The following is a 26,599-nucleotide window of genomic DNA, read 5'->3' as shown; positions in this document are numbered from 1 at the left end:
TTAATACAAAGACTGTATAATTTCGGGGGGGGGGGGGGGGGGCTTCCTCCATAGCCAGTGTCCCAGAAGTGCATGAAAAAGATATCTTTCCTTGCAGAACTATAATTATTTTGTATAGTTTAGAACACTTAAATTTCTTTATTGAAATTGGAAAAAAAATAAGTAAATTAAAAACTACTTTACAATTTTAATTCCACAGTTGCATATGTTTTTAATGCAACTATTCCTTTATGCTAAACTGTTGTTTTAAAGTGAGAGTGAAAATAGGAATAGGAATAGGTAAGCAAAGTAAAGAAAACAGTAAATTAAAAAGCCATACAAATGCAGAGGCTTGTAGTAAAAGGCATTAATATAAGACTAATTGATGTACTCATAAGCTAATTTGACTGTCAGCAAAGGTTGCTCTAATTTTAGAAAATAAATTCATTAAATCCATTCATTAAAGAAAAGTACATTTCACATGGCCTAAATTAGGAAAAGATTACTTAACTAGCTTGTAATTTCATGGCTTATGATTAAAGGAGCTACAAAACTTGTCACGGTTTAATTGCCATCCTAATAGCACGATTGTCTAAAGAAGCATGGACTCTTATTTTCAATTGTATCGGCCACCTTCTTACTTTATTATCATTTCGTAGTATTCCAGTAGTGACCAATCTAACTGGTCCTGTCAGACCAATCTGACACAAATAAATAAAAATAGGAAAATGTAAATATTTACTTATTTATATTTTTATTTTTTTTAAATTTAGTACTTTACTAAGTAAAACTTCAGTCTTTACTAGATAAATAAAATTTGTTTAGTATGGGGTTGAAAAGTAATTAAAAATTCCTTTATTACTAAAATAATTGTGGAACGGTAAAAAGACTCCACTTTATTACTACATCCATACTAGTAAAACAGCTAGTCTTGGCATATTCATTTTTGCATGTATAAATATGTATAAAGAATATAATAGAAAAAAATCTCAAAAAATCCAAACTCACTGTGGTTATGTTTGTTAAAAAGATACATCTACAATGATAGCCCATATGAATGGTATAATGTGTTTCCAAATATCTGATGCATTGTTTCTTTTCACAATTTGTATTGTAGTGCTGCTTTTTCATCAGAACAAGTGACCCCTCAAGAATCAAAGACTGATGTGGAAGATAAAGTTACAGCAAGGTAAATAGCAGACATAGTCAAAACAATGTTATAGTGTGTGATAAATGTGATTTTAAGTACTTCATTTTTTTATTTTCATATTTGATAGCTTTTTTTAGACATGGAGTGTGATAAATGCAGCACTCCTCTATTCCTAACAAATGCCCTAGAAGTATGGACTTTGAGTTCCACCTTGCTAACTTGCTAACTTACCTCAGATGTTTTCGGTTTTTATTCTTTCATTGTGTCTAGCCTGCATCATAAAGAGTAGTATATAGACAGTTGCTGCAAAAGAATAGAAGCAGATGAATTGCAGTAATATGGATTATATAGTATATTTTTGGGGGCTTCAGTAAATTGTGGGAGCAGTAGTATCTTCACACAGTTATGTGCATAAGTCCAAATTTATGTACTCTGGTGTTAAAATTTTAAATAGTAAAAAATAACATATACCATTTAGTGTGACAAACAAGTATGTTTAAGCAGATGCATTTTTTCTTGTGGTATGTTAGATGGCATATGTAGTAATGTATCTTATAAATGTATCTGTGTACAGAATATCTTGAAAACTATTGGTGGAAAAGACAGAAATGTTTTTTTTACTGAAATTCCAATAAACTGTAAGGTTCTCTACTAATGGAGATGGCATATTTTTCAAAACAATCAGCAATACCCATCTGTGGTGGTTTTAGACTGATGGGCAACTAGGCTTCACCATGCTGTTCTCTCACTCCCCCTCCTCAAAAGAACAAGGGGAGAAAATATGATGAAAAAAAGCTCGTGAACTGAGATATTTTGACTTAAAAAAATTGTCTTCAACCATAATAAAGTGCCTGAACATGCTATCAAAAAGTGAATTAATTAGAATTAGATTTCCAGATATTCATCAATAATTACGGTAGCTCGTATTTGCAGTTGTTAACTGGTAATGCTAAGCTGTGCAGGTACTAAAATGAGTTTAGATTAGCTAGTTGGGTTTCATGTGATTCACAGTGTATAGTTTTCTGAGGTCTGAAGTCACAGTCTATATTATTTCGAATCACATCCCCTCCCCTCAGTATGTAAAAACAAGACAAACTAGGTAAGAATAACATGCAAAAGACATGTGACAGTGTAATCCCTAGGAAAAAAGCAATGCTTCAGTGAAAGATTTTCCTGTCAACAACTGTGGGAAATCTTAGAGAATTAAGTATGCCACCGTATTAACTGGGGAAGTCACAGCCATTCACTTCTAAAAGCGTGTTAAAGTCTTACTTAATCCCCACTCTCAATCAGTCGACATTCATCATCCCCCGGTGGCTCTCATTACCATATCAAGCTTTGTATTGCTTTCCCTCCATTGGTGGAGAGCTGGAGGAATATTTGGTCTACAAGTTACTATGGTAACCTTGCGCTACAGCTATTTGTGTCAGTATGTAAACTATAAGTAGCCTGTAATCTTGGTGGGCAAAATTCCGCCCTTTCTACTCTTGTTATAATTCCTTTAGATTTGGCTGGTGTTTCAGATGTCAACCATCTGCTACTCATGTGTCAATTTCACAAAACTACAAATTTTGCTAAATTTATGCTAACCAAATATGCATTAAGCAGCTGTCAGCAGAAGTGCTTTTCTTCTATTAAAGATGCCATTATAAATACTGTGCTTTTGGCAAAAATGATTGTGCCACACAGGGGAAGTAAACAGTTACATGAAAAATATTTGTAGTAACAGTGAAATTTATTAAAAGTAATCTTGCTTCCTTTAATTTAGTATATTTTTACTTAGGATGGAAAGATTTTCAGGTCATGCATTTTAAAGTTATACTTAAATGATTATTTGTCTTTTGTCAAGGATTCTGATGCAGATGTTAAAGGCATAATGGATTAATTTCAGTATAAAATAAATAGGAAATGGTAATTGGTTTTCTGTCAAACTAGTCAGTGATACAAAGAAAAACTTTTGAAAGGGACTTACCTGAAAAGGATGTCAGATACTATATCTCTTCTGGCTAAGAATTAAGCTTCTGTGGGTACTGTTCCATGCAAGGCCTGAGCCTGCTTCTATTAAAGTAGAAAACAATTTCTGCATTGTTTTCAAATAGAACAGTTAGATGTAGTATCTGTCTTAAAACAATAACATATATAGAATGCATGGAGGTATAATTAACAAATGGACCTCCACCTTTTGGATACAGTTAACAGAATAGAATAGGTATCTCACCATTTTTAGGGCGTCTAACGGTATACATCTAGTTAACATACATAAGTAGGCAAGAAGCCAGTAGAAGCAAAGATAACCCTGTCTAATAATTATTGTGTATTTTTCAGAATATAATAGGTTGTCCTCAAATAAGGTCTCTTGGTCTTTTTTTTCTTTCTTTCTTTTTTTTTTTTTTAAACACTTTTTGGAGACTATATAATGCTTCAGCAGACCTATAAAATGATCTGAAAGACATTTGTGTCACTCAAAAAATGTTGGAAACAAAGGTACTAAAACAGGAGTCACATAAGCATACCCATAATTCAATAGTAATGACTACAGCCAGATCTGGCTTTGGCTACAATGACAATTTATTTCTTATGGTTAGGAGAAGTGGCTTAAAACTTTCAAAATTGTTTTTGATAGTAAAAGTTAATACAGTTATTTTTGATGATACATTTTTGCATTTCAGTAAAAGGCAAAAACCTTAATTTACTTTCCAGTGACAGGGACCTTCTGCCTCCCCATTCTGACAGATTTGGCTTTGAATGGAGTGCTGATTTACAGCTTTTCTGCCTGTTGATATAAATGATTTGCTGTTGCAGAGCTTATGTGCTGAGACCCAAGCCCTTTATTCCTGACTGAAAAGTTAATGCAGTGTTTGCAGGGTCATACGTATTCTCCAAGCAAAACTGAATAAGTTGTTGTCCTTTCTTCAGTGATCTTTCCCAGTCTACCTTCTACAAAAGATCCCGATCAACAGCTTCTTCCTCTTTATTTAACACTGAAAACCTCAGGGGTAGGCATTACACTGGTTTTGGCACAGTTTAAATTAGCTTTCACAGTTGACTGTAGAGCTCTTCAGTTCCTCAGCCTTTGGTCTGAATGAGGGCTCCTGGCACTGATTAGTGAGCATAGTGGTGTAGAAGGAAATGCATCCTGCCTCAGAATAAATGCCACTGTCTTCTCAAAGAACTTCTTTATTCTTTCTCATTTATACATGACTAAGTGTGATATAGAGACAGTAAAGCAGCCATAGATGGCAGATGAAAATTCAGACAGGCCCGTGATGTTAAGCTTTATTCAGCAAGGTGCCTGACATATTTAATATATTCTAGACTAACTCTTAGTTCAGATTTGGAAGGCTCACTTAGCAGCGATTTGTTTCTGTAACCTTAAACTGTCTTCTTCTGTGCTGACATTACTAGGTAAGGGCAGAAATGCCCTTAAGGTTTTAGCCAGATTTCATTAGTGCGGCCTTTACATATTCAGTCATGGCAGAGGGAACAGCTGTAGATCAGATGCTTTGTAGGAGGTCAGCTGGGAAAGATCACTGAAGAAAGAACAAGCAATGAAACTTGTTTGGTGTCATATTTAGAAAAGTCAATGCTGAATATAGAGATGGAGGCTGCTTGATGGTTATCAGCAGATTTTAGGAATCATGATCAATACCCAGACCAAGGGACTTCTTGCTCAGTATAGCTCACCACGGCCTCTTGGCCTCAATTGACCAAAAGAGACAACAGTCAGCATGGTGTTCAGTTAAGGTCCTCGGGCAGCTGTTTTCTCCATCATACCTAACATTTAGCTGAGCATGATAGCAATAATGATGGTGCTAAGAGAATTTTGAATTCCCATGAGTTTATAGGAAGTCATGCAATGTAGCTGCCATGAACTCAAATGCAAATTCTATGTAACTCTTCTGTCAGCGACATTATCTTCTTAGAAAAAGGGCGTCACCTCAGTAGTTTTTATAAGCCTGCTCATGGCTTGTAATCAGAAAAGAAATGGAGGTCTATTAAAAATCTTGTGTATGACTTCTTCAATATATGCATCTTGATTATTGAGTTGCTGATGATAGAGTGAGTAGATGTAAAACTTCATTGAGTATCCTGAGATTTGACACTAAGTGTCCCACCAATTACAGACATTGCAGCAAGTCTTGTGAAATTCGTGTGCTCCTGTTTTCTCATCCATGAAACTCCACCTACAATACTGGAGTCTTATGTGAATTGTTTGTGTATCAGCAAAAAGGAATGATGAAATTATAAGTAATAAGGCAATAAATCTTTCAGGAATTAGGGAACATCTAGACCTAGAAATGGGCTCAGCAAGACTTACAGGCTAAGTATGCATCCACTGAATGAGTAGGGACTTGTCACATATTTTCCTGCCTTATACTCAGAGGATGCGTAGTTCAAGAATACGGCCAGGGTGTGTTTAAAATTTCTTTTCTCACTCTCTTTCCCACGTGTGTCCAGGATCAACTTCAGTTTGGCCTTAGCATAAGAACAGTCAGAATAATGTGATCAAAATCTTAAGATCTATTTTTGGATTATGTTTTTCTCCATTGCCTTCCAGATTTGCAAATACAAGTGTTACAAAGGTTTTCATTGCTTTCAAAAAACAATAGGTGACATTGCTAAAGCTTTTTTTTTAGGCAATGATTCATACATTTCCTTTTTCTACGACATTTGGAACTTTATCTGAATGTTTTCAAGACCAATAAAGTATTAGCTGTGCTTGAATGTCAGGATGGGATTCACTTGCCTTTTCCTTTTTGATGGTGATCTGACTTGTCACCAGATAAACCAGAATTACAAAACCATTATCCACTGAAATAAGTGAGACTCACAAACATATCTGACAGAACAGAAGGACTGGAAAATATTAGAGCTTTATCTCAAGTGAACTGAGTTAGAACTCAAATGCAGAGTGAAAGTTATAGCAAAATATAGACAACTCAATTTCTCCGAGTTTTTAATATAGAGCGTAAAAGGAAACAAATCATACTTGGTGGTTACATCATACATTAATTTTGACACCTTTAAAAGTTTACTTACAGAATATGTCTATAGGTCTTTTATGCATTAAATCAAGAAAGACATGAGTAAAATGAGATAGCCAAAAGGAGAATTTTTGTTTAAATGAAGAAACTTTTGCTAATACTGATTCATGGTCACAGATATTAAGCTTTTGAAAATTAGCTAATTTTCTGAGAGCTTGTTACACAATCCCTGAATAATTTCCCTTTTTGTTTGTGTCTGAGAAGCACAGAGGTTCAAGATATGGCAGAATAGGAGTGTCTGGTTAAAGTAAGCCATAATTTTTGCATGCAGCCTGCCTTGACAGCTTTTTTTAAACCTACTTTACTTATCTTTGCCAGCCTTTTATTCTGCTGGACTCTTCATTAGTTGTCAAATTTCTAATCCTATTTTACACAAGGTGCTAGAGGCAAAATAAAAGGCAGCAGCATGAGGCCAACAGTGGCCCAGTTGCACATAGGTTTTTCTGACCTTCAAAATAGGGCTTTCGTGTAGATTCATAGTGGTATTTTAAGCATTTTTCTGCAAGGGAAAGTTAAAAGCAGAAAATACTTTTTTTTTTTTACTTTTTTTTACTTTTTTTTTTTTACATTTTTTTTCCCTCTGAATATGGTTACTTACAAAGTGAAAAGTAAATGAACCAATAGAAATGTGCTCCATACTTCTGTGAAGATTACAAGCACAGCTAGGTCTTAATTTAAGGCTTAACATTTTTATTTTATAATACGTGTATTAATTTTGTCAATACTTGATTTAACAAATCCTTTTGTATAAAATATGACAAGAAAACCCTCTGTACTGCTGTTCCAAGTCTTTTTTTTTTTTAATGCAGAATACAAAAACATATATTTGTTATCCTGAGTTGGGTATTCCTAAAAAATTCCAGTCATGTTCTGAGGTTGTATTAAAATATTTCATCTTCTTGAATTCATGAACAAAGAATATATTCTCCTCCTGGCAGGCTGTCTGTCCTGCCTCCTTCTCATCCATTTCTAAAAATACTCACCCCAGGCAGAATGTTTGTAGTGGTGTAATGGTTGTCTGAAAATACTGTGTTCGGGGGTGGCATCCTTCAGAAGGACCTTTGAAAAATGTCAGTATCTGTTACAAGCCACCTACCATATTTGAAAGATATTTCCCCAAGTTTGTCTAAATTGCTGTGTGTAATCCCAGAAGTTTTATGCTGTTGTTTTCCATCATCATCTATATCCTAAAAAACTGTTGACAAACTTAAGAAGTATGAATTCAATTCAGCCAGCCTTGGACACTGACGTAGTTTATTTTTTTCAAATGACAGTTATACCTGAACTGGAAAGAATTCTCCACAGTGGCTTTTCACTGCATTTTTCTGGTATTAAAGGAGCTTCTTTAATATATGACCTTATAGGTTAGTCTCTTCCCCACATTAATACTTGACATCTCTTTCAGAATTGTTAATAAATGTGACACTTGGTTATGTGGTTCTCTCAGCACTGATATCCCATGTGTACTATTGCTAAAGTAAATGTCGTTTTGCTAAGGACAGCTAGGGAGATTTAAAAAATCCTGGAAAGTATGCCCTATGTCTAATCAGATAAATTCAGATTTACCCACTAATTCCTGCAATTAGCCCTATTTTATGTTTTATCCTTTTATAAAGAATAGCTGTCAAACATTAACTTCAGTTGCTAACCTGCGCTATGCTCGAACCAGTTGTCTGAAGTTGTATACCCTGTGACGTCTCCTTTTCACTAACCAGCTACCTTAAGTCAAAGAACTTGCGAGATGTCAGCCCTGATTGTGTGCCACAGTCATGCCAAGCAGCAGTTGCACGAAGCTGAAAGTTAGAGAACTCTTACCGGTGCAATAAATTAATATCTTCTAAGGGTTATGTTTTACAGAAGGAGTTCTCTTCCTCAGGAACCATAAAGCATAGCTGAACAGGTCAGTCAGCATGTACTTTTGTGCTGAAAGCTGCAGCTGCAATTATTTCTGTTCACTTACTAGGCCTCCTCAGGGTTAGTATTCTATAAATCAGGCTGCTTGTTGTCAGGGTGTGCACATGCAGCCTAGACTTTTATTACTTTTGTTACAATCCCTTCGGACAGCAAGTAAAATCCCCCTTGCGTGCCAGTTAGTGCATTCTAATACTCCAAGTATTGAAAATAATGTATGAGGACTTAAAAAATGCTGCTGGCTGCATAGTCATGATGGTTTGAAGTCTACAGAATAGGACTATCTCATCTATCCCTCACATTGCGCCAGGATTAATACGGGCCAGGAAACACATTTATAAAGTAATGATTCTTAAATTATTGCAAGCACGTGAATCTATTTTTGTTGTGATTTACAAAGAAGCAGTATGTAAAGGGTGAACTGTTTCAGATAACTTTTATTGTTGTTGTTGTTTGAAAACTCTGTAAAAAGTGAACAGAGCAATTTAAGGTAAAGCAAATCTGAAGTTACCCAGAAAGAGAGTTAATCACAGAATCACAGAATCATCTAGGTTGGAAGAGACCGCCAAGATCACCTAGTCAAACCTCTGACCTAACACTAACAAGTCCTCCACTAAATCATATCACTAAGGGCTACATCTAAATGTCTTTTAAAGACCTCCAAGGATGGTGACTCAACCACCTCCCTGGGCAGCCCATTCCAATGCCTAACAACCCTTTCGGTAAAGAAGTTCTTCCTAATATGCAACCTAAACCTCCCCTGGCGCAACTTTAGCCCATTCCCCCTCGTCCTATCACCGGGCACGTGGGAGAATAAACCAACCCCCACCTCGCTACAGCCTCCTTTAAGGTACCTATAGAAATATTAAAGTACATATAAATTTTTTTAAAAGATTGGGCTTATGGCAAGAATATTTCCTGCTGATCTTGAGGTAGTTTCTGCCTTCACTGTTGACAGAAAAATGTTAACTACAAGAAGAACAAGAATGTAAGTGATATAACTTGCCAGTTTTCTACAATCAGTTTCTAGGGTATTATTAATTACAGTATGCAGGTTTTGATACAAGACCATTAAGACATTTTAATACTTCTCTCAAAGATTAATACAAAAAGATCTTGTATTTGGGCCTTGGAGTAGGAACACATTTTCAGAGAATCATAGAATCATTCAGGTTGGAAAAGACCTCTAAGATCATCTAGTCCAACCTTTAACCTAGTAACTGACAAGTCTACCACTAAACCGTGCTACTAAGTTTTACCTCTACACATTTCTTGAGGACCTCCAGGGACTGTGACTCAACCACTTCCCTGGTCAGCCTATTTCAGTGCCACACAACCGTTACAGTACAGAATTTTTCTCTTAATATCAAACCTAAACCTCCCCTCGCACAACTTGAGGCCATTTCCCCTCATCCACTTGGTGCTTGGGAGAAGAGCCCAACTTCCACCTCACTACAACCTCCTTTAAGGTAATTGTACAATAAGGTCTCCTCTGAGCCTTCTTTTCTCCAAGCTAAACAATCTCAACTCCCTCAGCCACTCCTCGTAAGACTTGTTTTCTACTCTTCACAAGATTTGTTACCCTTCTTTGGACATGCTCCAGCACCTTGATGTCCTTCTTGTAGTAAGGGGCCCAAAATTTTGTCTGCATACTATTTGATTTTTTATAGGAAGGTGTCTTCAATTAATTTATCTGATTCTAAAAGAACAATACGCAGGAGATATTAAAAAATACTAAACTGAAAATTGTAAAAAAGTGAATACAATATTTTATATATATATAACTTGAGTAAAAATGTAAAGTGTATCTATTTACTGAGCTAAGTCTTAAAAAAGCCCATTGGAATTTGGTTCCCCAAATGCCTGTATTCCTTTGAAAATCAATCACAGAAGCAGGGTGCTCTAGGGCACAGATTTGATACTGTCATAGCCTTTCTGTTGCTTCATGCTATGAGTCATCAGAAGTAAGCAGAAAAGCTACTGACAACCCTGTTGAGTAAACTGCATATAAAGCCATAACTGTCTGCTGAATGAACAGGAGTGTCAAATCTACTGCTTTCTGTGTTTTTGGTGAATACACAACCCTAAAGCTAATAAATACTTAAGGGCTGCAAGGCACATAAAGATGATAATTGACATAGCTGCATCCACAAAGCTTCAGTAGACTTTATAGAAGACTTGAGATTTATATTTTAAACACTTGCAAGAACATAATGGCATAGAGGATTCAGGAGACAAGTAATAATGTATATTTTACTCAAGCCAGATACATACACAGCTGCATGCTTAATAAAAATTGTAAAAATGCAAGTGAGTAAAGTAACTGTCTGAGGCCTTATTTATGACTTAACTACTCATCTTACTATTGCCACCTCCACTTTTCCACTGAGGAAACAATATGTTTTCCAATTCATCAAGGAAAGATGAGGTTCTTGCATAACTTCATGACTCCATGTTCTGGAGAAAAACTCTGAAAACCATCAAATCTGTGGTAAAGAGAATTTGCAAAACTATGTAATATATAGGTTATTTATTCATGACTGGTATGGAATTCTAACTAATTGGCAGTAGACTCTCTGTGCATTGAGCTGGTTCTGTTTCATTCATAAAGAAACAGATATCCTGATAATCTCATCAAATTGAACCCCAAAGCTGACCAACATGATCAAGAAGAAATTTGAAACGTCTGTCTTTATCTTTCACTAAGATGCTGTTTCATGACAGAACTGTTCAGGATGAAATGTCGGTAACGAGACATATGGAACATTGTCAACTACAAAGTTATAAATCAGGCCCTATAGGGGAACACTGCCATACAATCACAAACATTGTTCTTTTCCTATTGCCTTCTTCTTAAGACAAATTTGCATATTTTTTTGTTATTTTTTTTCCAGACAATTATTTAATTTTGTTGCAAGTTAAGGTTACTAGATGGTAATTTCATAGGTAAAATTGCTGAAACTTTTTCAGTAGAGTGGTTTTCAGTTGAAAAATGCATTTTCATGGAAATGAGGTGTTTTACAGAAACATATTGACATCATTTAAATGCTCTAAAAGGAAATAAAGGCATTCAAGCATCACCCTATGTTTGGCTTTGATACTATAAAATGTTCAATTAAAAAAAGTATAAAAGACATTGCATTACATTTCTAATAGTTACATTACTTTATTGTATATATGTTTAATGTTATTATATTGAAAAAGAGAAAAATAATTAACCAACAGGCTCTAATTTGAGAACAATTTTTTCCCCTTAAATCAGATAATAATAATAAATCAATTTCTATCTCTTTTATGAGAGTTCAGTAATCGGTGGATGTAACTAGTGCTCAGTGTCCCTCAGTTTAAACTCGCAATTTCTTGTGAGAAAGGAGAATTTAATTGGGAAGGAGTAGGTCCAGACAGCCTACAAAATAGACTAAATGACTTTTTGACTGACTTAGACACAAAGAATTAGTCCACAATTACATTTTAGATAAGACATTGTTCAAACATATATCAGGAATATTTGGCTGATTTAGGATTCTGGTAAAGATACTTATATCATAGCATGTTAGAGAACTGGCAGTCTTTGAAGTTGCCCATGACATGCTCAGCAGGAATTATTTTTTTTTGAGACAAGTATAAGGCATAACTTGTTTCCGAAACCTAATTTGGTGCTTGTAGCAAGAGCGTGTGCTTATGTGCATATGGCTGATTCTGTGAATATCATTGAATTACTAAAGTGATGTGTACTTTGAACTTCTTATCAGTTTAATTTCAACTTTCATAAAGAATGTGTGAATTATCATTTCTGTTTAAGTAATTTTAAATTGGCTAATTTCTAGCCAGCTATACTAATTGTGATTTGATCAGTTTTTTGTTCTGTCTGTAAAGGAAACAAGATCTTGATGACCTCATCAAAGTGAATCCAAGGTCTTTCACAAGTGACAAAGAGTAAGTCTTCAAAGTTCTCAGGCCTTGATTTTCTAAGGCAGCGAGTAGTTTGCAATGATAAGAATGTCAGGAAAGGTAATGTTGCAAATCTGTAAAATGTTCCTAGATATTATAGTAAGTAGAATTCCTTATACAGAATTATATTAACATGAATATAAAAATACAGATGAATTAAATGACGTGCACTGTCAGCTGAACAAGTGATATCTACGGCAAGCTTCCATACTTGCCTTACATTCTTTCTCATAAAACTATTACAGAAACATTTTAATATAGTTAGGGAAGGGGCATTGAGCAAATTATTGTAGAAATCATGGATGATAAGTGTTGCCCCAACAGGCTGTAACAAAGCTTTTAAAAAAACGGTTTAAAGTCAGTTTAAAAAAAAATCCAGAGGCAAATCTTACATATAGTTTCATCATACTTCTGAAATTAAAACAAGAAAAATATCTTTTCTTATATGTGAAGTTTGTGAGTCTCTGGATACTTACATTTTCAGTACAAGGACAGACATAATCAATGCCTTCATTGTTAACTGTGATGACACACACAGATAACTTCTTGTCATTCCAGAAGCAAAAATTATGTAGATATTTGGACATATTTTTAGGTGTTGTCTTTAGAAGTATTTTTTTTTTTTTAGTCTAAATAACACCTTTATTGGGATTAGGATGTTTGAATTGGAGTCTGTAATTTAATACTAAATTCTTTGGACGGTTCATGTTTCTCCTTTACTATTTCCACTGGCAAAGAAGAGTTTTTAACTATTGAACTGATATGTTTAAACAAAACCTTCTGCATTTTCTTGTCTGTACTAGATAATATTTTTTATTTAATTTTACAGATCTTTAACTTGCCAGTGGAAAATTGTTAACATATTTTCTTATTATAGTCAAGAACTTAAGTGTCTGCAAATTCTGAACATAAATGTAGCCAACAATTTAATTTTATCCTTTTAAATTTGTGTATAAATATATTCCTTTATTTTATTACACTTTACCTTTTCCCAGCTTGAGGGAATACTGTAACAGGTGTATTTGTTTGTTGTTTCAGAGGAAAGGACCTTGAGGATTTTACTGAAATAAATGCTGCTTCTCAGAAAAATAGGAGGCAAGACTGTCATCTTTCCCTTACACTCTTGTAAAATGTGTTTGGTTACATAATGGTATTAATAGGTTCTGTTCTATAAAGATCATTAGGGGAGTAAATTAATACTTTGATTGAATCTAACTTTTAAAATTTCCCTATTAAATATAGGATAGTAAAGATAAGTAATTCAATGTGGAGAAAACTTAGATAGTTTTTATATTATTGTAGCTCTTAATAGTCAGTGCGTGACCATCTTTTTTTTTAAGTTATAGACCATTTAATAGAAATATTATTATCAAATCAGTTTTTTTGCTGCCAGTGAGTTACTAGTATAGATGTGGTCATATAGTCCTAGAGAACATATATGGACCTAAATAACAGTAAGAGGAATCTGTGCTGGATATATCAACAAAGCAGATAACAGTTTTGCAGCATTTCTATAGTACTGGTGGCTGTCCTAAATGAAATTATGTTATCAAGTTAAAGTGATATAGCCATAGTCCATTTACAAAGTGTAGTCAGACTCTTCAGCTCTAGCATGGCAAGATGAGATGCAATGGTCATGAAATGCTACACAAGTGATTCAGACTGGATATAAGGCAGGCAGTCCAGCAGTGGAAGAGGGTGCCCAGAGAGGCTGTGCTATCTCCATCCTTGGGGATTTTCAGGGGTCAACTGGAAAAAGTCCTGATCAATCTGGTCAGACCTCAGTGCTACCCCTGCTTTTAGCAAGAGGTTTAGAGACTTCCCAAGGTCCCATCCAACCTGAATTATACAATCCTATATAGGATTTAACTTAGCATTTTTGAGTAGCTAGTCATACTTTTGTAGTGATATGCTGGAGAGAAACTTGAAAAATACTGAGGTTTGAACTGATAACAATTCATAACTAAAAACTTGTGATGTGAAACAATTTTGATACAGAGTGTAGTGAGAAATCTTCTTTGTTAAATGTATACTATATTTTTCTTTAACGTAAATGATTCAACTCATTTAATGTATTTAAGTTGAATCAAATAATTTGATTAATTCTGAGGTGTTTCTAACTTCCACAGGGATGAGGACCTTGGTGATCACACTGTCGTAAAGTCTGCTGATGACCAAAGCAACAAGGGGTGAGACTCAATTCACAATTCTCTCTAAATTTTTAAGACCTAATATCAAGAGTTGTAGTTGTTTAGTGTGGTACCTGAAAATGCTAATTCTCATACAAACCAGAAGAATTTGCATAACTTGAGTAAGATATCTGTATTATTTCTAAAATGTGCCTGATTAACCAAGTATAGCAATATAACTGCGTGTGTTCTGATAACGATAAAGAATAACTCAAACCTATAATCTCTTGTAGTGAAGGAAAATGAAGATCCACATAAGTGTTTTTGTACTTATCTAGGTGTTTTGTGACCTCAGCCATTAACTTCTCAAAGAAACATAAGTAAAAGCATTCATAGTTTTAAAAAAAATACTACTGGCTTGTCAATTAATGTGAAGCTAGTATTATGTTTTCAGGTATCAGTAATATGGTATTTGAGTCTTCCATTTATTTGTATATCTAAACGATGAAGAAAAACAGCTACACAAGTACTGCTTTTTTTTTTTTTTTTATATAAGAATTTTTACCCTAGCAGTCCCTCTTGACAGTCTGACCAGAGAAACATTTACTGAAAGTGTACAGTGAATGAGTTTCTCTTTTAGTTCTGAAAAGAAGCCTGCCAGATTAGGACTAAAGCACAATAGAGGGTGCTGCTTCATGCAGCATGCTATGCATATAAAACAGTGACCAGCACTAAGTGAGGTTCATTTAGCAAAGCTTCAGACCTTGGCAAGCTCACTGAAATAAATCAAGCTGCAGACCAAACACTCAGAGTTAAGGTTTATAATCATCAAGTTGTTTCAGAATATAGCCTTTGGCAGAACCAAACAAGAGCAGCCTTTGTCTGAGCTGCTTGGTAAAATCAAGAAAATTATTAGCACTTATTACTTATATCCTATAATTTGTCTGACAAAGTTTATTCTTATATTTAGTTGCATATCATGTTTATGGCATGAAAAACTGCAGGAGACAAGGTTTCTTCTGCTTGTATCATAATCCTGCTTGTACAAATAAGAGTTTATGTATCTGTTTAGCTGTTCATTTCAAATAAAAACATCACTGTAGTATATATAGTGGAGAAAAAAATGCCCATTACTGAGTTGGAACTAAAATACAGTAAAAATAAAACATTACAGAATATGGCTAAGAACACGCAGAATGTTATCAACCATTGAAACATTACCGTACAGTTGAAAACATCGGTGTGGAAAATAGGGTTCAATTTAAGTTAGGTGAAGTTTCTGATATGAATTTATCCCCCAACATTAACTGGAAGGCTTAAAATTATAGGTCTGATTCTGTTACTTTTCACAAGCAACAATTTAACAACAGTAAGAAAAAGATAAATTTCTTATACCTGCTGTTATTAGCACAAGCTTCTACTTTTATGGACGTAAGTGTAACTAAAAACTGTGTAGCTGAAAAGGACTTTTAAAGTCTTTGTTTTCTCATCACTTTTTTTTTTTCTTTTAGGATAACTAAGAAAGCATATGAAAATCGTCCAAGAGCTCCAAATAATCTCCCAGAAAAAAGCTACCCCAGCAACAGTGAAAGAAAGATCAGGTACTGTGGACAATGAATTGAGAACCATAACATCTAAAGTGCCATTTCTTAAAAAAAAAAAAAAAAAAAAAAAAAAAAGAGAGAGAGAGAGAGAGAGAAACCATCTTTATGAAAGAAATTTCAGGGAAATCTCACAGTGCTCTCCAGAATCATGCCCAACCCCCTTCCAAATTCTGCTTCCAGAATCCCATGAATAGAAGCCCACAAAGCATATCTGTAGTGCACAGGGTGGGCAGGACCAGACATACCCTGTGTAGCTCTAGAGATGTAGCTGAGGCATGAAATCTGGGAGAGCAGTTAAGCCAGCATTCTTATATAATCAATAGAGCAAAGTCATTTCCAGCATGTTACTTGGATGCGAGTTTCACTGTGGGGTAGGAGGACTTATTTCTTTTTGAGGCTATACGGAAAGCATTATGTTCTTCCGGTGCCTTGTGAAGTTCCTAAAGCTATATGGGATGAATATGAACCCATGTACCTCTCTTACCCCAATCACTGAAGCTGTGACCTGCATTTCTGACTTTTTAACTAGGTACAAACTATTTTTGAAACCTTTTTACTCCTGCAGTACTCTTGCTTTATGTGGACTCTGTCCCTAGAAACACACATATTGCAAATCTGAGTGAAAAAAAATGTGTTATAGGGGTATTTAGTAGAACTGACTAAACACCAGGTCTCTTGGTAAGGGGAAATCATTGGATGTTCATCTGAGGAGATGCCTTCTGTATGATGAACAAATCCAGGTTTGCTACATTATTATTGGATAACAAGAATATTTTTATGTTCTATAAAATATAAATAAAACATCATCTAAATTTCTCACTACATATGCAATTGTAATGCATTTATGGTGTGGCATAGTAATCAAATATGACAAATATACATTACAAAAGACAAATAAGTGGAAAAGTATATCTGGGTTTTGTAACACCTTACATATCCATGTTTTTGGTCTGTTTTGTTTTCCCTGAAAATAGATATGTTCTGCAAATATACAGTTATTAAAAAAAATCCCAACATTGCTGAATATTAAACTAGCATAAAATGAAACATAATAATTGCTGTATACTTTATGGATTTCTGGAGGAATAGGATAATTAAATCAGTTCAGAAGTGTTCAAAACATGTATGACAAGATGGCTTCTTCAGCTGTCACATACTTGCTCATCCCTTCCATGCCAAACAAAACTGACAGTTCAGTAACTAGAACTGGGGCTGTTAAAAAAGGAAGAATTAAATGGCAGCTAAATTCAGTGTATTCCATCCTAATCTGTATATAAGGAACAATACAGTTATTGTAGGGGACGCAAATAACACATTGAACAGCCTATATTTTAAAGACCCTCATTTTACTTCTAGGGACATACTGTAATTTTGTTTGACTGTTTCACAGCTCCTTGGGGACTAGCAAAAGAAAAAAAATGAAAAAACACGGCATGCCACCATTTCCTGATATGTATCATTTAGGCTGGGATGTGAGCACAGGCAAAGCCTGTGTAGATACCATAGTGTAGATTTCACTTAGTGGGCTTGTGGATTTCATTTTTGAAATACTGAGGAATCGTACAACAGAATGCAGTCTAAGGACAATTCATGTCTAACTTACATTTTTAAAATTTGATATGTATTTCGCGATGGTTGGGAAAATAAATAAAGAAGGAAAGAAATGACTAAGTGTGATTTTTTTTTACAAGCATGTTACATGTTTAATTTTCATACTATCAGTGTAGTGAAGCCTTTAAAAACAAAAGTACTATTTAGTAATTGTTATGTACTCACTACTTCACAGCAAATCATCACATCGTGCCTATGAAGAAAATATAACTGGAAATACTATCAAAACAGTTTACTCTACTTCTGATCGGTAAGTACACATTAATAATGTTATATGGTATCAAAGGGCACAGACATTTTACATAAGCTTTCAGGTGTTCAGACAAAAGAGAGCAGTGGAAGTCATCATTAGGCTAGTCAGGCAGCTTTTCATACAGAGCTCCCTTTCAGTGGGATCTTGCCATCAAATCATTACCACAATTTGGCAGCCTAATATTATGTTAGGCTTGTCAGAGCTGACATTTAAAATATCTAAAACAATAGCCAGTGCCTTAAGTGGTAGAGTTGGCTTTGTGATTATGTAGGTCTCTGTCTTTTATACCTTCTTACTCCGCAAAATTTCCTTCCATTATGAAAATAAAATATTGTTTGTGGTGACCAAGTTTAAGCCCAGATGTGGGGGAATAGGTTCACATGATAATGCTGTTAAAAACTTAGTGTTTTCACAGCGGTTAATACATTCCCAAGTATAGAAACATATTTGCTCAAATCAGTAATATCTTATCTCTTGGGGAAAAAACATTAAATATGTTCACTATTTTCAGTTCAGATAATTTGGACATTCCCATTGCTTGGAAACATACAGAAACATAAAAACTTGTATCCTTGCCAATGTAAGTATAAGGAACTCTGGGAATGATTAAGAAATGAGTACAACGGTTTATCATGGACTGTAAAGGAGCAAGACCAGTTAATTTTATAGTGCAAAAACAGCACCAACACCAATCTAGAGAAAGTATAGATTGATGTCATATGAGGATGCAAAAAGAACTGAGAAAAAAAATATATTAAAATAGTATCGTTCTTATGAATACCAGCTGGGCTGTTTTATGCATATGTTCCCTATAGCTGCCTTGAAAGTAGGATTTCTGTCTGCAGTACAATAAATAAAAAACGTTTCCAGGCACCTCTGCAGCATAGAGGAAAATTCTACACCAGACTGACTGAATGATAGCAATTTAAATTCAACTACCAATTTACTTTTGCAATTAAAATATTCTAATTATTACCCTCCACTTTATCCCCATTTAACATACATGCTCCTAGACATTCAGCAGTTTAGTACAGGCTCTCTTTGTACTCTCTTGAGTACGGTCTCACTGTTTGAAATCATTCTGTTCACCAAAGAAAATGATTCTTTCTCTCAAGGTATTGTTGGTATTTGGCAATTATGTTCATCAATTTGCCCGTCACAGGAGCATGTATATTACACGTCAACTAGAATGGAGAAAATACACGTGACTCTTTTCCATTTATGGCCATTGTACAGTATACTAATGTCTTTCCCACATAATGCACTAAGTTTATCAATTTTATCCTTGAGATTTCAGTGGTAGTTCTTTTTCTGACAGCTGATTTTATATTATATCCACAGGAGTATAATTGGAAAAGATATATGTACATACTGCAGGAAGCCCTTGGGCATAGATGCCAAAATGATCTTAGATGCCTTGCAAATTTGCTGTCATTCGACTTGCTTCAAGGTAAGAAGATTTCACCTGCTACTAAGAAATAAAACTTAAATGTAATACCTACATTATATTACAGATTTCTTAGGCCTTCTCCACCTGGAAGAAGAGGAAGGCTTGCGCACTGGAGGACGAGATTAATCTAGGAAATACTAGTCTCTAGTCTCTCTCTTCCCTCCCCAGTCCTTTTCTCTCTCTCTCTCTCTGCCTCTCCTTTCTTTCTCTTGCAACCACAAGGATAAAGGATGCAACAGGACATAACCAGAATGTCATACACGTTTATAAGCCTTCAGTTATATATGCTTCCAGTCTGATATAGTGAATTCTATCCTCCTTACTGTTTCATCTTACTGTATTTTTTTTTCTAATTTTCTATGAAGTCGTGTGGATTTACTTGATTGAGTGCCTTCTAAAGTCATGGTTTGTGGGAAAGCCATACTCAAAGGCATTAGTAAGAAGAATTTAGCATAAGTAGCAGAGGTGAAATCATTTTACCCATTGGGATCAATGTATTGGTTAAAATTGTGTTGCTATGGATAGTTTCTGTTGTAGGATAAAATAATCTTGGTTCTGCTTGCATCTCCATGTGCAGTTTGTACTGTAACAAAGAAAACTCAGGGAAATCACCTCATTAGCATAGCTTATTTTCTGCCCAATCTTGCATGGCCTTGAACACCTCCAGGGATAGGGCATCCACAGGTTCTTTGGGCAACCTGTTCCAGTGCCTCACCACACACATTCCCAGCTCTCTCAGCCTTTCTTCATAGGAGAGGTGCTCCAGCCTTCTAAGCATCTTTGTATCCCTCCTTTGGACCCAATCTAACAGGTCTACATCCTTCTTGTGCTGGGGGCCCTAGACCTGGATGCAGCACTCCAAGTGGGGCCTTGTGAGAGGGGGATGTTCACCTCTTTAGACCTGCTGGCCACTTCTCTGTTGATGCAACCCAGGATGCAGTTGGCCTTCCTGGCTGCAAGCACACACTGCTGGCTCATGTCTAGCTCAAACCTGTTCTTATAAGTAAATACAGACTCAGGTTTGCTTCCATTCTTTTTAGATGGATGAACCCACATAAAGAGGAACGGGCTTTTTTATGCAGTTAGGAGTGTTAACATCTTCTGTTGGTATTGGCTGAGCTATTGTTTAAATATTTCAGATTATTTCTTAGATGGTATTCTTTTTGCTACCTATTCCCAAATGGCAATGTGTCTGGCCAGCAAAATTCAGCTTAAGTTTTGTGTAACCACATGCTTATGAAAGCATTGACAGAAAATTAAACAACTAATGTAGGTCTGTGGTTCCTGCTTACAGTTATGTACTTAGCTAAGTAGTGCAATACCTCATTATTAATATTCATTTAGCATCTTATGAATACTATATCCATTAGAGATTTGTGGTTGAAAGAACTTTACAAGGTCTTTGTTTCTTTGTAAAGGTATATGGCAAAAGTTTGGTGAGCAAATAATGTAAGTTCTAGGGTGTTTTTCTCTATAAAACTGCTAGTTGATCTTGGTTATCAAAGCTCTGAAAATATTCCTATCATCCATTTTGGCGATTTATGAAAGAAAACATAAAAGGAGAAGAGAAAGCAGAGTTTTTTGCAGTACCTTAATACTAGCAGATTATTTAGAAAAGGCATAATAAAACATAATTCTGTAATACTGAAAAAAAAAAAAGATTTAAAAAGAAAAAGAAGAGTGATCTCTAGTGCTCTAACACATCAGTCAAACTGAGTATTACATTTCAATTTCATGCTAGCCCTGATGAGTATAGGAAAAGTACAGCAATTGCATGTTGTCTGGATCCTGGATCTGATAGTTCACATTGTATTTACATCCATAATGTTGACATTAAACAATTTCTTTACTCTTTTAGCTGCAAAGGCAGGTTATGGATAAGACTTAATTTTTTATTTTAATAAAGATTCTCAGTTGAAATTTATCTGAATAGACAGCCATTGTGAAAATTATGGAAAAACATACAACCCTTCTGGGATGGGTGAATATTTGTTTACTGAACTGAGCTGTAAAAGCAATGCTCATTTCCATTTATCAGTGAATAAAATATCCAAAGAAACCAGAATTTGCCCTTCACTCATTCAGTCAGGAAAAAAAAAAACACCACACAACTGCTCCAGTAGTCAAAATTCTATTCTGTAGATAGAATTCCTTTGCTACTTGATACAGTGTAAGATTTCCTTGTGAACTTGGCAAGTTAGCATCTGTGTTTATCTGTTGAGTTTCATATGTGAAAAAGGGGAAATACTTCTTTATCTCAAAATTTAGCTTTTCCATAAATTTATTGAAGTGGTCTTTGGAATCTATGGTAATGGGTAACATATTTTATGGTTAAGATAAATTATTATAAAACAGTTTGAAATAAGATTTCCTTGAGATCTACTCTGAGTTGGATGTTTAAGTCTGATTGTGCTTCCTTTACTCAATGAAAAAAAAAAAAAAAGACCTTGAAAGGGTGAATCATCTTATTTTAGAATAAATTTCTAAGCTAACAGAGAAATTACCCTCTGGAAATGTCTGGGGGAGAGAAGGATTTGGTAAATAGAACATAGGGAACCAGTTGAGACAGATATCTAACTAGATGTCTAGTTTAGTGTTCATGAAACCTACTTTTTCAAAGTACAGATTTGACAATATTGCAGTTCTCATAACCCCTATTCTTGTCTGGGTATGTTTACTTCCTGAAAGACAGCATGCTGGGAATGAATAGTGAAGGAGTTTATTTTAATTTTTCTTTTTACTTTTACTTGTGCATTGAAGTGTGAAGTATGCAAAAGACCACTGGAAGATTTGAAAGCAGGAGACAGCATTTGGATTTACAGACAAACTGTGCATTGTGAGCCTTGCTATTCCAAAGTTAAAGGTAAGATGCCAGATATATTATATTGAACATAAGGAAAAAAGCATAAAGAACTTCATTCAAATAACTTCAAGATATTACAATGCAGCTATTGCTTTCACTTATATCTGTGTACACAAGTATTTTCAAAGTATTTAATTCAGTAAGACTGAGTTGCTTATGATTATATACAAGCCCAGGTTCTAGAAACAATAATTATTCTGTACCTGTGAGTGAGATGTCTTCAGCTCCCTGTGCAGTCCATGGAGACAACTACAGTAAGGCAAATAAATCTTGCTCTGAAAGTCACAAGTATATTTCAAGAGTATCCAAGAATCAGGTTGTTATTCTGAAATGAACAAGCCAGGGTTCTGAGGTATTTTCACCTAATGTAGTCATTGTGACAAAAAAAAAAAAAAAGCAGTTACAAAATCTGTTAAAGCATAATGAAATATTAGACTGTGAGTGCCATTCTTTCCCATGTGAGGAAGATAGGGAGTAAACAAACATGCAACATGGTGAAGGAAGAAGCTTTTGTTTTAACTCCTCTACTCCTCTAAAAGTTGCTAGATTTTAAGTCTTCCTTGTTCATGGCAATTATTAATTTATAATACTATGTCAGTACCTCTATACCAAATAAAGACAAATGGAAACCTAAATGAAATGTTATGATAAACTGGTGTTCACCTCTGTACTTCTTTTGAGAGAAAATCATGTAAACTGTAATTATATCAATCATTGTGTGTTGTTAAAAAACATAATGTTATTAACCATTGCAAAATTGGATGAGAAGAATGAGTTCTACAGTTAATCAGATTAAAAAAATAAGGCATTTTGACAGTTACAAAACTGTATAAAGAAATACCAAAGTATGCATATTAAGTGTTATAAACTTATATATCCTATTTCAGCAAATGACAAGATGTGAGAGACAGACTCCAGCAGATTTTCTAAAAAACAATTCATTGTCTTAAAGTTCAGTGACATTTAGAGAATGTTTATGGGCTTGGCATTTCTGATCAGTCTCTTCTCTCTTGCAGAAAAATGGATCTACTAATTTTAACATAAAGAAAACAAGACAAAGAAGTTCCACTACTGTTTAGTTAAGTGTATTGGCCTGCTACTTCAAACCACTGTGGAAAATTATCAATTTTAATTTCTAGAAATAAGTACTTTAAATGCAGTCCTACTGCATTGTTCCCAAAAGAATTAATTCCAGGAGAATTTAGATGCCTTTTCATACACACGTTCCTGAAAATGAAAGAAGATATCGTTCAGTATATTCATTAGATCTGTGAAATTGCTAAACTGTATGGAAAACTAATGATAATTTATTGAAAAGTTTTGAACTGCAGAAACTACACACCCATTCTGAAGGATGTTGTATTCTCTACTGAAACCACATCTCCTCAGAAATGAGGAACTGTTATCTGTATGTAGTATGAATGGGATTAATCTCCTTTAAGATTAGCCATTTGAAAATCAACTATCCATTTTAAGCTACTGGTTTCATATTGAGTGAGGTGGGTTTTTCTCCATCCTTTGAGGACAGATATCAATCTCCAGAGTAAGATTCTTCCCAAGTAACCTAGATGATAATTTTAAGATTACTGATTTTCCAAGTAATCTTTGGAAAATAGATCTCTCTTTATAAACTGCAGAGGGATGCTAGACAAAAATTATTAGGAGGGTTAAATTAGTAGTATCAAACTCCATGTTTTTAAGCTTGGTAACTATTGTATTACATTTTTGTTGTGTTTTTTTTTTTTTCCTTTTTTATGTCCACACTAATAGTTGCCATGAAATCAAGAAATGCATGCTTAGTGTGATATTATGTTGTATTTATCTTTTCTACTATTTTAAGCTGCCTATCTGAACACCTGGGATGGATTAATCTCTCCTAAGTTTAAACCCCTACAGTGTGGACATCTACATTTAAGTTACTTAATCTATTCTGTCTTTATAGTCATTAGAGAGAAGTAGATATTTTTAGGAAGTGATTCAGTTGGTCAGATTGCAAACACCTATTTTGATGAGGTTACCCATACTCTGAACATATGTTTTACATTCCATTATTTCCAAAGGAACCTGGAGTGAATAGTTCAAATTTTAGACATCTCCATTAGGCCAGATGACCTGCTTCTCTTGAGCCTACAGTGAAAACATCTTTTTTTCTTTTTTCTTTTTTTTTTTCTTTTTTTACAATGTATATCTGTTGAAGTATAGAAACTGAAAGAAGAGTTCGTTCTTTTTTATAATATGTTTCTGCAACACTAATTTGTTATCTGCATTATTTGCCTAAAATAGTAATTATTTCAGTGGTTTACTGGAGAAACAAAGGTGTTGACTACTAGTCTCCACCTTGAGAAGATTTAGATCATGGTTATTCAAAAATGCTTTTCCTTCCTTACCTCTCAGATGAAAAGGATTTCTTAGACATGAACATGGTAGCGTTAGAGTGCTTTTGGAGGCTGCTGAACCTCAGTAGAGCTTAGAAGGTCAAAAAGTGTCAAAGCCATAGATTAACGCTAGTGTTGAAAAATCATTGCAGCCAAACTTCCTCTCTTCACCTTTACCTACACTAGTGGAGACAGGAGCTATGGATTTATGTGTAATTTAAACCATTGGACCCTCAGCTGAATAATGATACAATCTGTCTTGCCTGGCTTAAAGCACGTTTGTACTGTTATATGAAAAAGAGACATGAAACAGTAGATAATTTGTTTTGTTATTTTTATGAAAAATTCTTATGAATTAATGGCAGTACCTTTATTAAATCTATTATTATCAATGTTTTTTCTTGTGTGTGCTTACTGCTGATGACATACTGTAGTCAAACTACTCTCAGTATTACCCAGTGCTTCAACAGGGTAATGAGACTTGCACAACAGGTGGAGAAAATCAGTAGAAATGTTTTAATATTGGGTCACAAATTTAGTCCTGTTCGGAGACCAACTGTTATTGCTAAGGCTGAGTTGCAACAGAAGATGTTGGATATTAATCTAAGCCAGTACATTAGAATCCAGGACAGAGTTTGAGGGGATGTGAGAGTTTAGTTGTCTTCATTGGAGACCAAGAGAAAACTGTGGATCCAAATATCTGCTACTTAAATGCTCACTGACAGGGAAGTAGCAATACAGAAACAATAAATAATAATTCTGCACTCATTAATTCATCCTTGCTGAACAGCCCTGGTAATTTTGCCTTTTTTTTTTTTTTTGGTTCTTTTGTTATTTTTTATTGTATGTTGTAAGTTTCCTGAAAAGAAACACCGGTTATGTGTCGCTTTATATTTACTATATAAAAGCCTGGATAGCAGTACTCGTTAAAAAAAAATCATATTAACATCTCAATACCAATGTATCAAAACTTAATTGTTTTTTGTCCTTTTTGCATATCATTAGCATGTGGTGTTTTATTTCTCTTTGACTAATGCTTCCATGAAACAATCCAAACGAATAGTTTGCTGGCAGCTGTTTTAATGAACGCGTTATCTTCAATAATGCATTAAATTAGACTGAAAAGCTGTATTGAGAGATAATATACTAAATTACGTGGGGTTTTGTGATTCATCAGGCACATTTTCTCAATGTGTAATGGATACTTTATTTTACAAAGATTGGGCATAGCTCTACAGGGGGAAAATCAAGCAATAGGAGAAAAGGAGTGAAATAATGCATATGATACATATTGATGCATTTAAACATGTAGTTGGTATCAAAACTACTGATATTTACATGAACAAGGAATGTCACAAGTACAGGTTCACAGTAGTAATGTATTCTGTTGTATCCCTTATAGGTTCTTACAGAACACTCTGAGCATCCCTTCCCTAGTGGCGCTTGAAGCAAAGTGACAAATGTTAGTATTGTCCTCCAATCCGTTTCCTCTTGTAATAAGCATCTCCATGAGTTTGACAAGACATGGGCTCTCTTTGGAAAACCTCATTATCTTGTAAAAACCTGGTCAACAGCAGAGGATCTTTGCTTTTATTTAGTAGGTCAACTCAATATGTTTCTTCTTGGTGTGGAGATGCATGTTGTGTTGGGATAGTTTCATGTGTTCAGTTTATTTCCTCAGAACGTGTATAGGTCAGAACTATGCCTCCCCTCTTCCCCCCTTGATATTTTAACATAATCCTATTATTTAGGATAAAAAGTATCCTCTTTCATCGTTGTTTTTGCTTTTTGATCATAAGTGCTGCTCGTTGTAACTACTCTGTTACACCAGGAGACAGTTTTAGCTTCCAGTCGTCAGTATCAGACTACAAGGGAGAAATGTAGTCTTCTTTTCTGCTGTACCAAAAAAACTTGTTTTTCTTCACAGCAGCATAACACCAGAGACACACTTCATTCCATAAAGACAGTGGATAAAGACACTTAATACTTAGGCAGGTTTGATGTGCCAAAGTCTGAAATTGTTGACCAAAAATGCTCTGTATAGCTGCTTAACTGATGAATATCCTTGACATCTTAAGGTAATTAGATATTTCCTTCTTTAATTTGAAAGGCATCAAGATGTTTTGCTCTTTGCCTTGTCTGAGCAACTCAGTTCTTATCTCCCACATCAGTAAAATTGTGACTTAGAAACATTCTGTGCATTTCAGGGAGAAAAATCTGCAGATATTCTCAAAGCACATTAGGCATGTGCTGCGAAGATCAGACCCCCTCAAAAATG

The 26,599-nt window shown here is 34.8% G+C and overlaps 1 protein-coding gene across 8 annotated transcripts in view; it reads left to right on the top strand.

Annotated features, from left to right (window-relative positions):
* The window catches only part of SCEL (sciellin), a 96,804-nt gene extending 72,090 nt beyond the window's left edge, over positions 1-24,714 (top strand). For all 8 annotated transcript variants that reach the window (XM_080576178.1, XM_080576175.1, XM_080576176.1 and 5 more), the window contains 9 exons: positions 1,097-1,168; positions 11,962-12,021; positions 13,075-13,131; positions 14,166-14,225; positions 15,677-15,766; positions 17,556-17,630; positions 18,975-19,083; positions 21,844-21,946; positions 22,963-24,714. In XM_080576178.1, the coding sequence (XP_080432304.1) occupies positions 1,097-1,168; positions 11,962-12,021; positions 13,075-13,131; positions 14,166-14,225; positions 15,677-15,766; positions 17,556-17,630; positions 18,975-19,083; positions 21,844-21,946; positions 22,963-22,979 (643 nt within the window). In that variant the 3' untranslated portion in view covers positions 22,980-24,714. The remainder of the gene's footprint in view (positions 1-1,096; positions 1,169-11,961; positions 12,022-13,074; positions 13,132-14,165; positions 14,226-15,676; positions 15,767-17,555; positions 17,631-18,974; positions 19,084-21,843; positions 21,947-22,962) is intronic.
* Positions 24,715-26,599: the final 1,885 nt, after the last annotated feature.

Source organism: Anser brachyrhynchus, assembly GCF_964034855.1.
Source record: "Anser brachyrhynchus genome assembly, chromosome: 1".
NCBI lineage: Eukaryota > Metazoa > Chordata > Aves > Anseriformes > Anatidae > Anser > Anser brachyrhynchus.
Note: the sequence above shows the minus strand (reverse complement) of the source record. Positions and strands in the feature narration are given on the sequence as shown.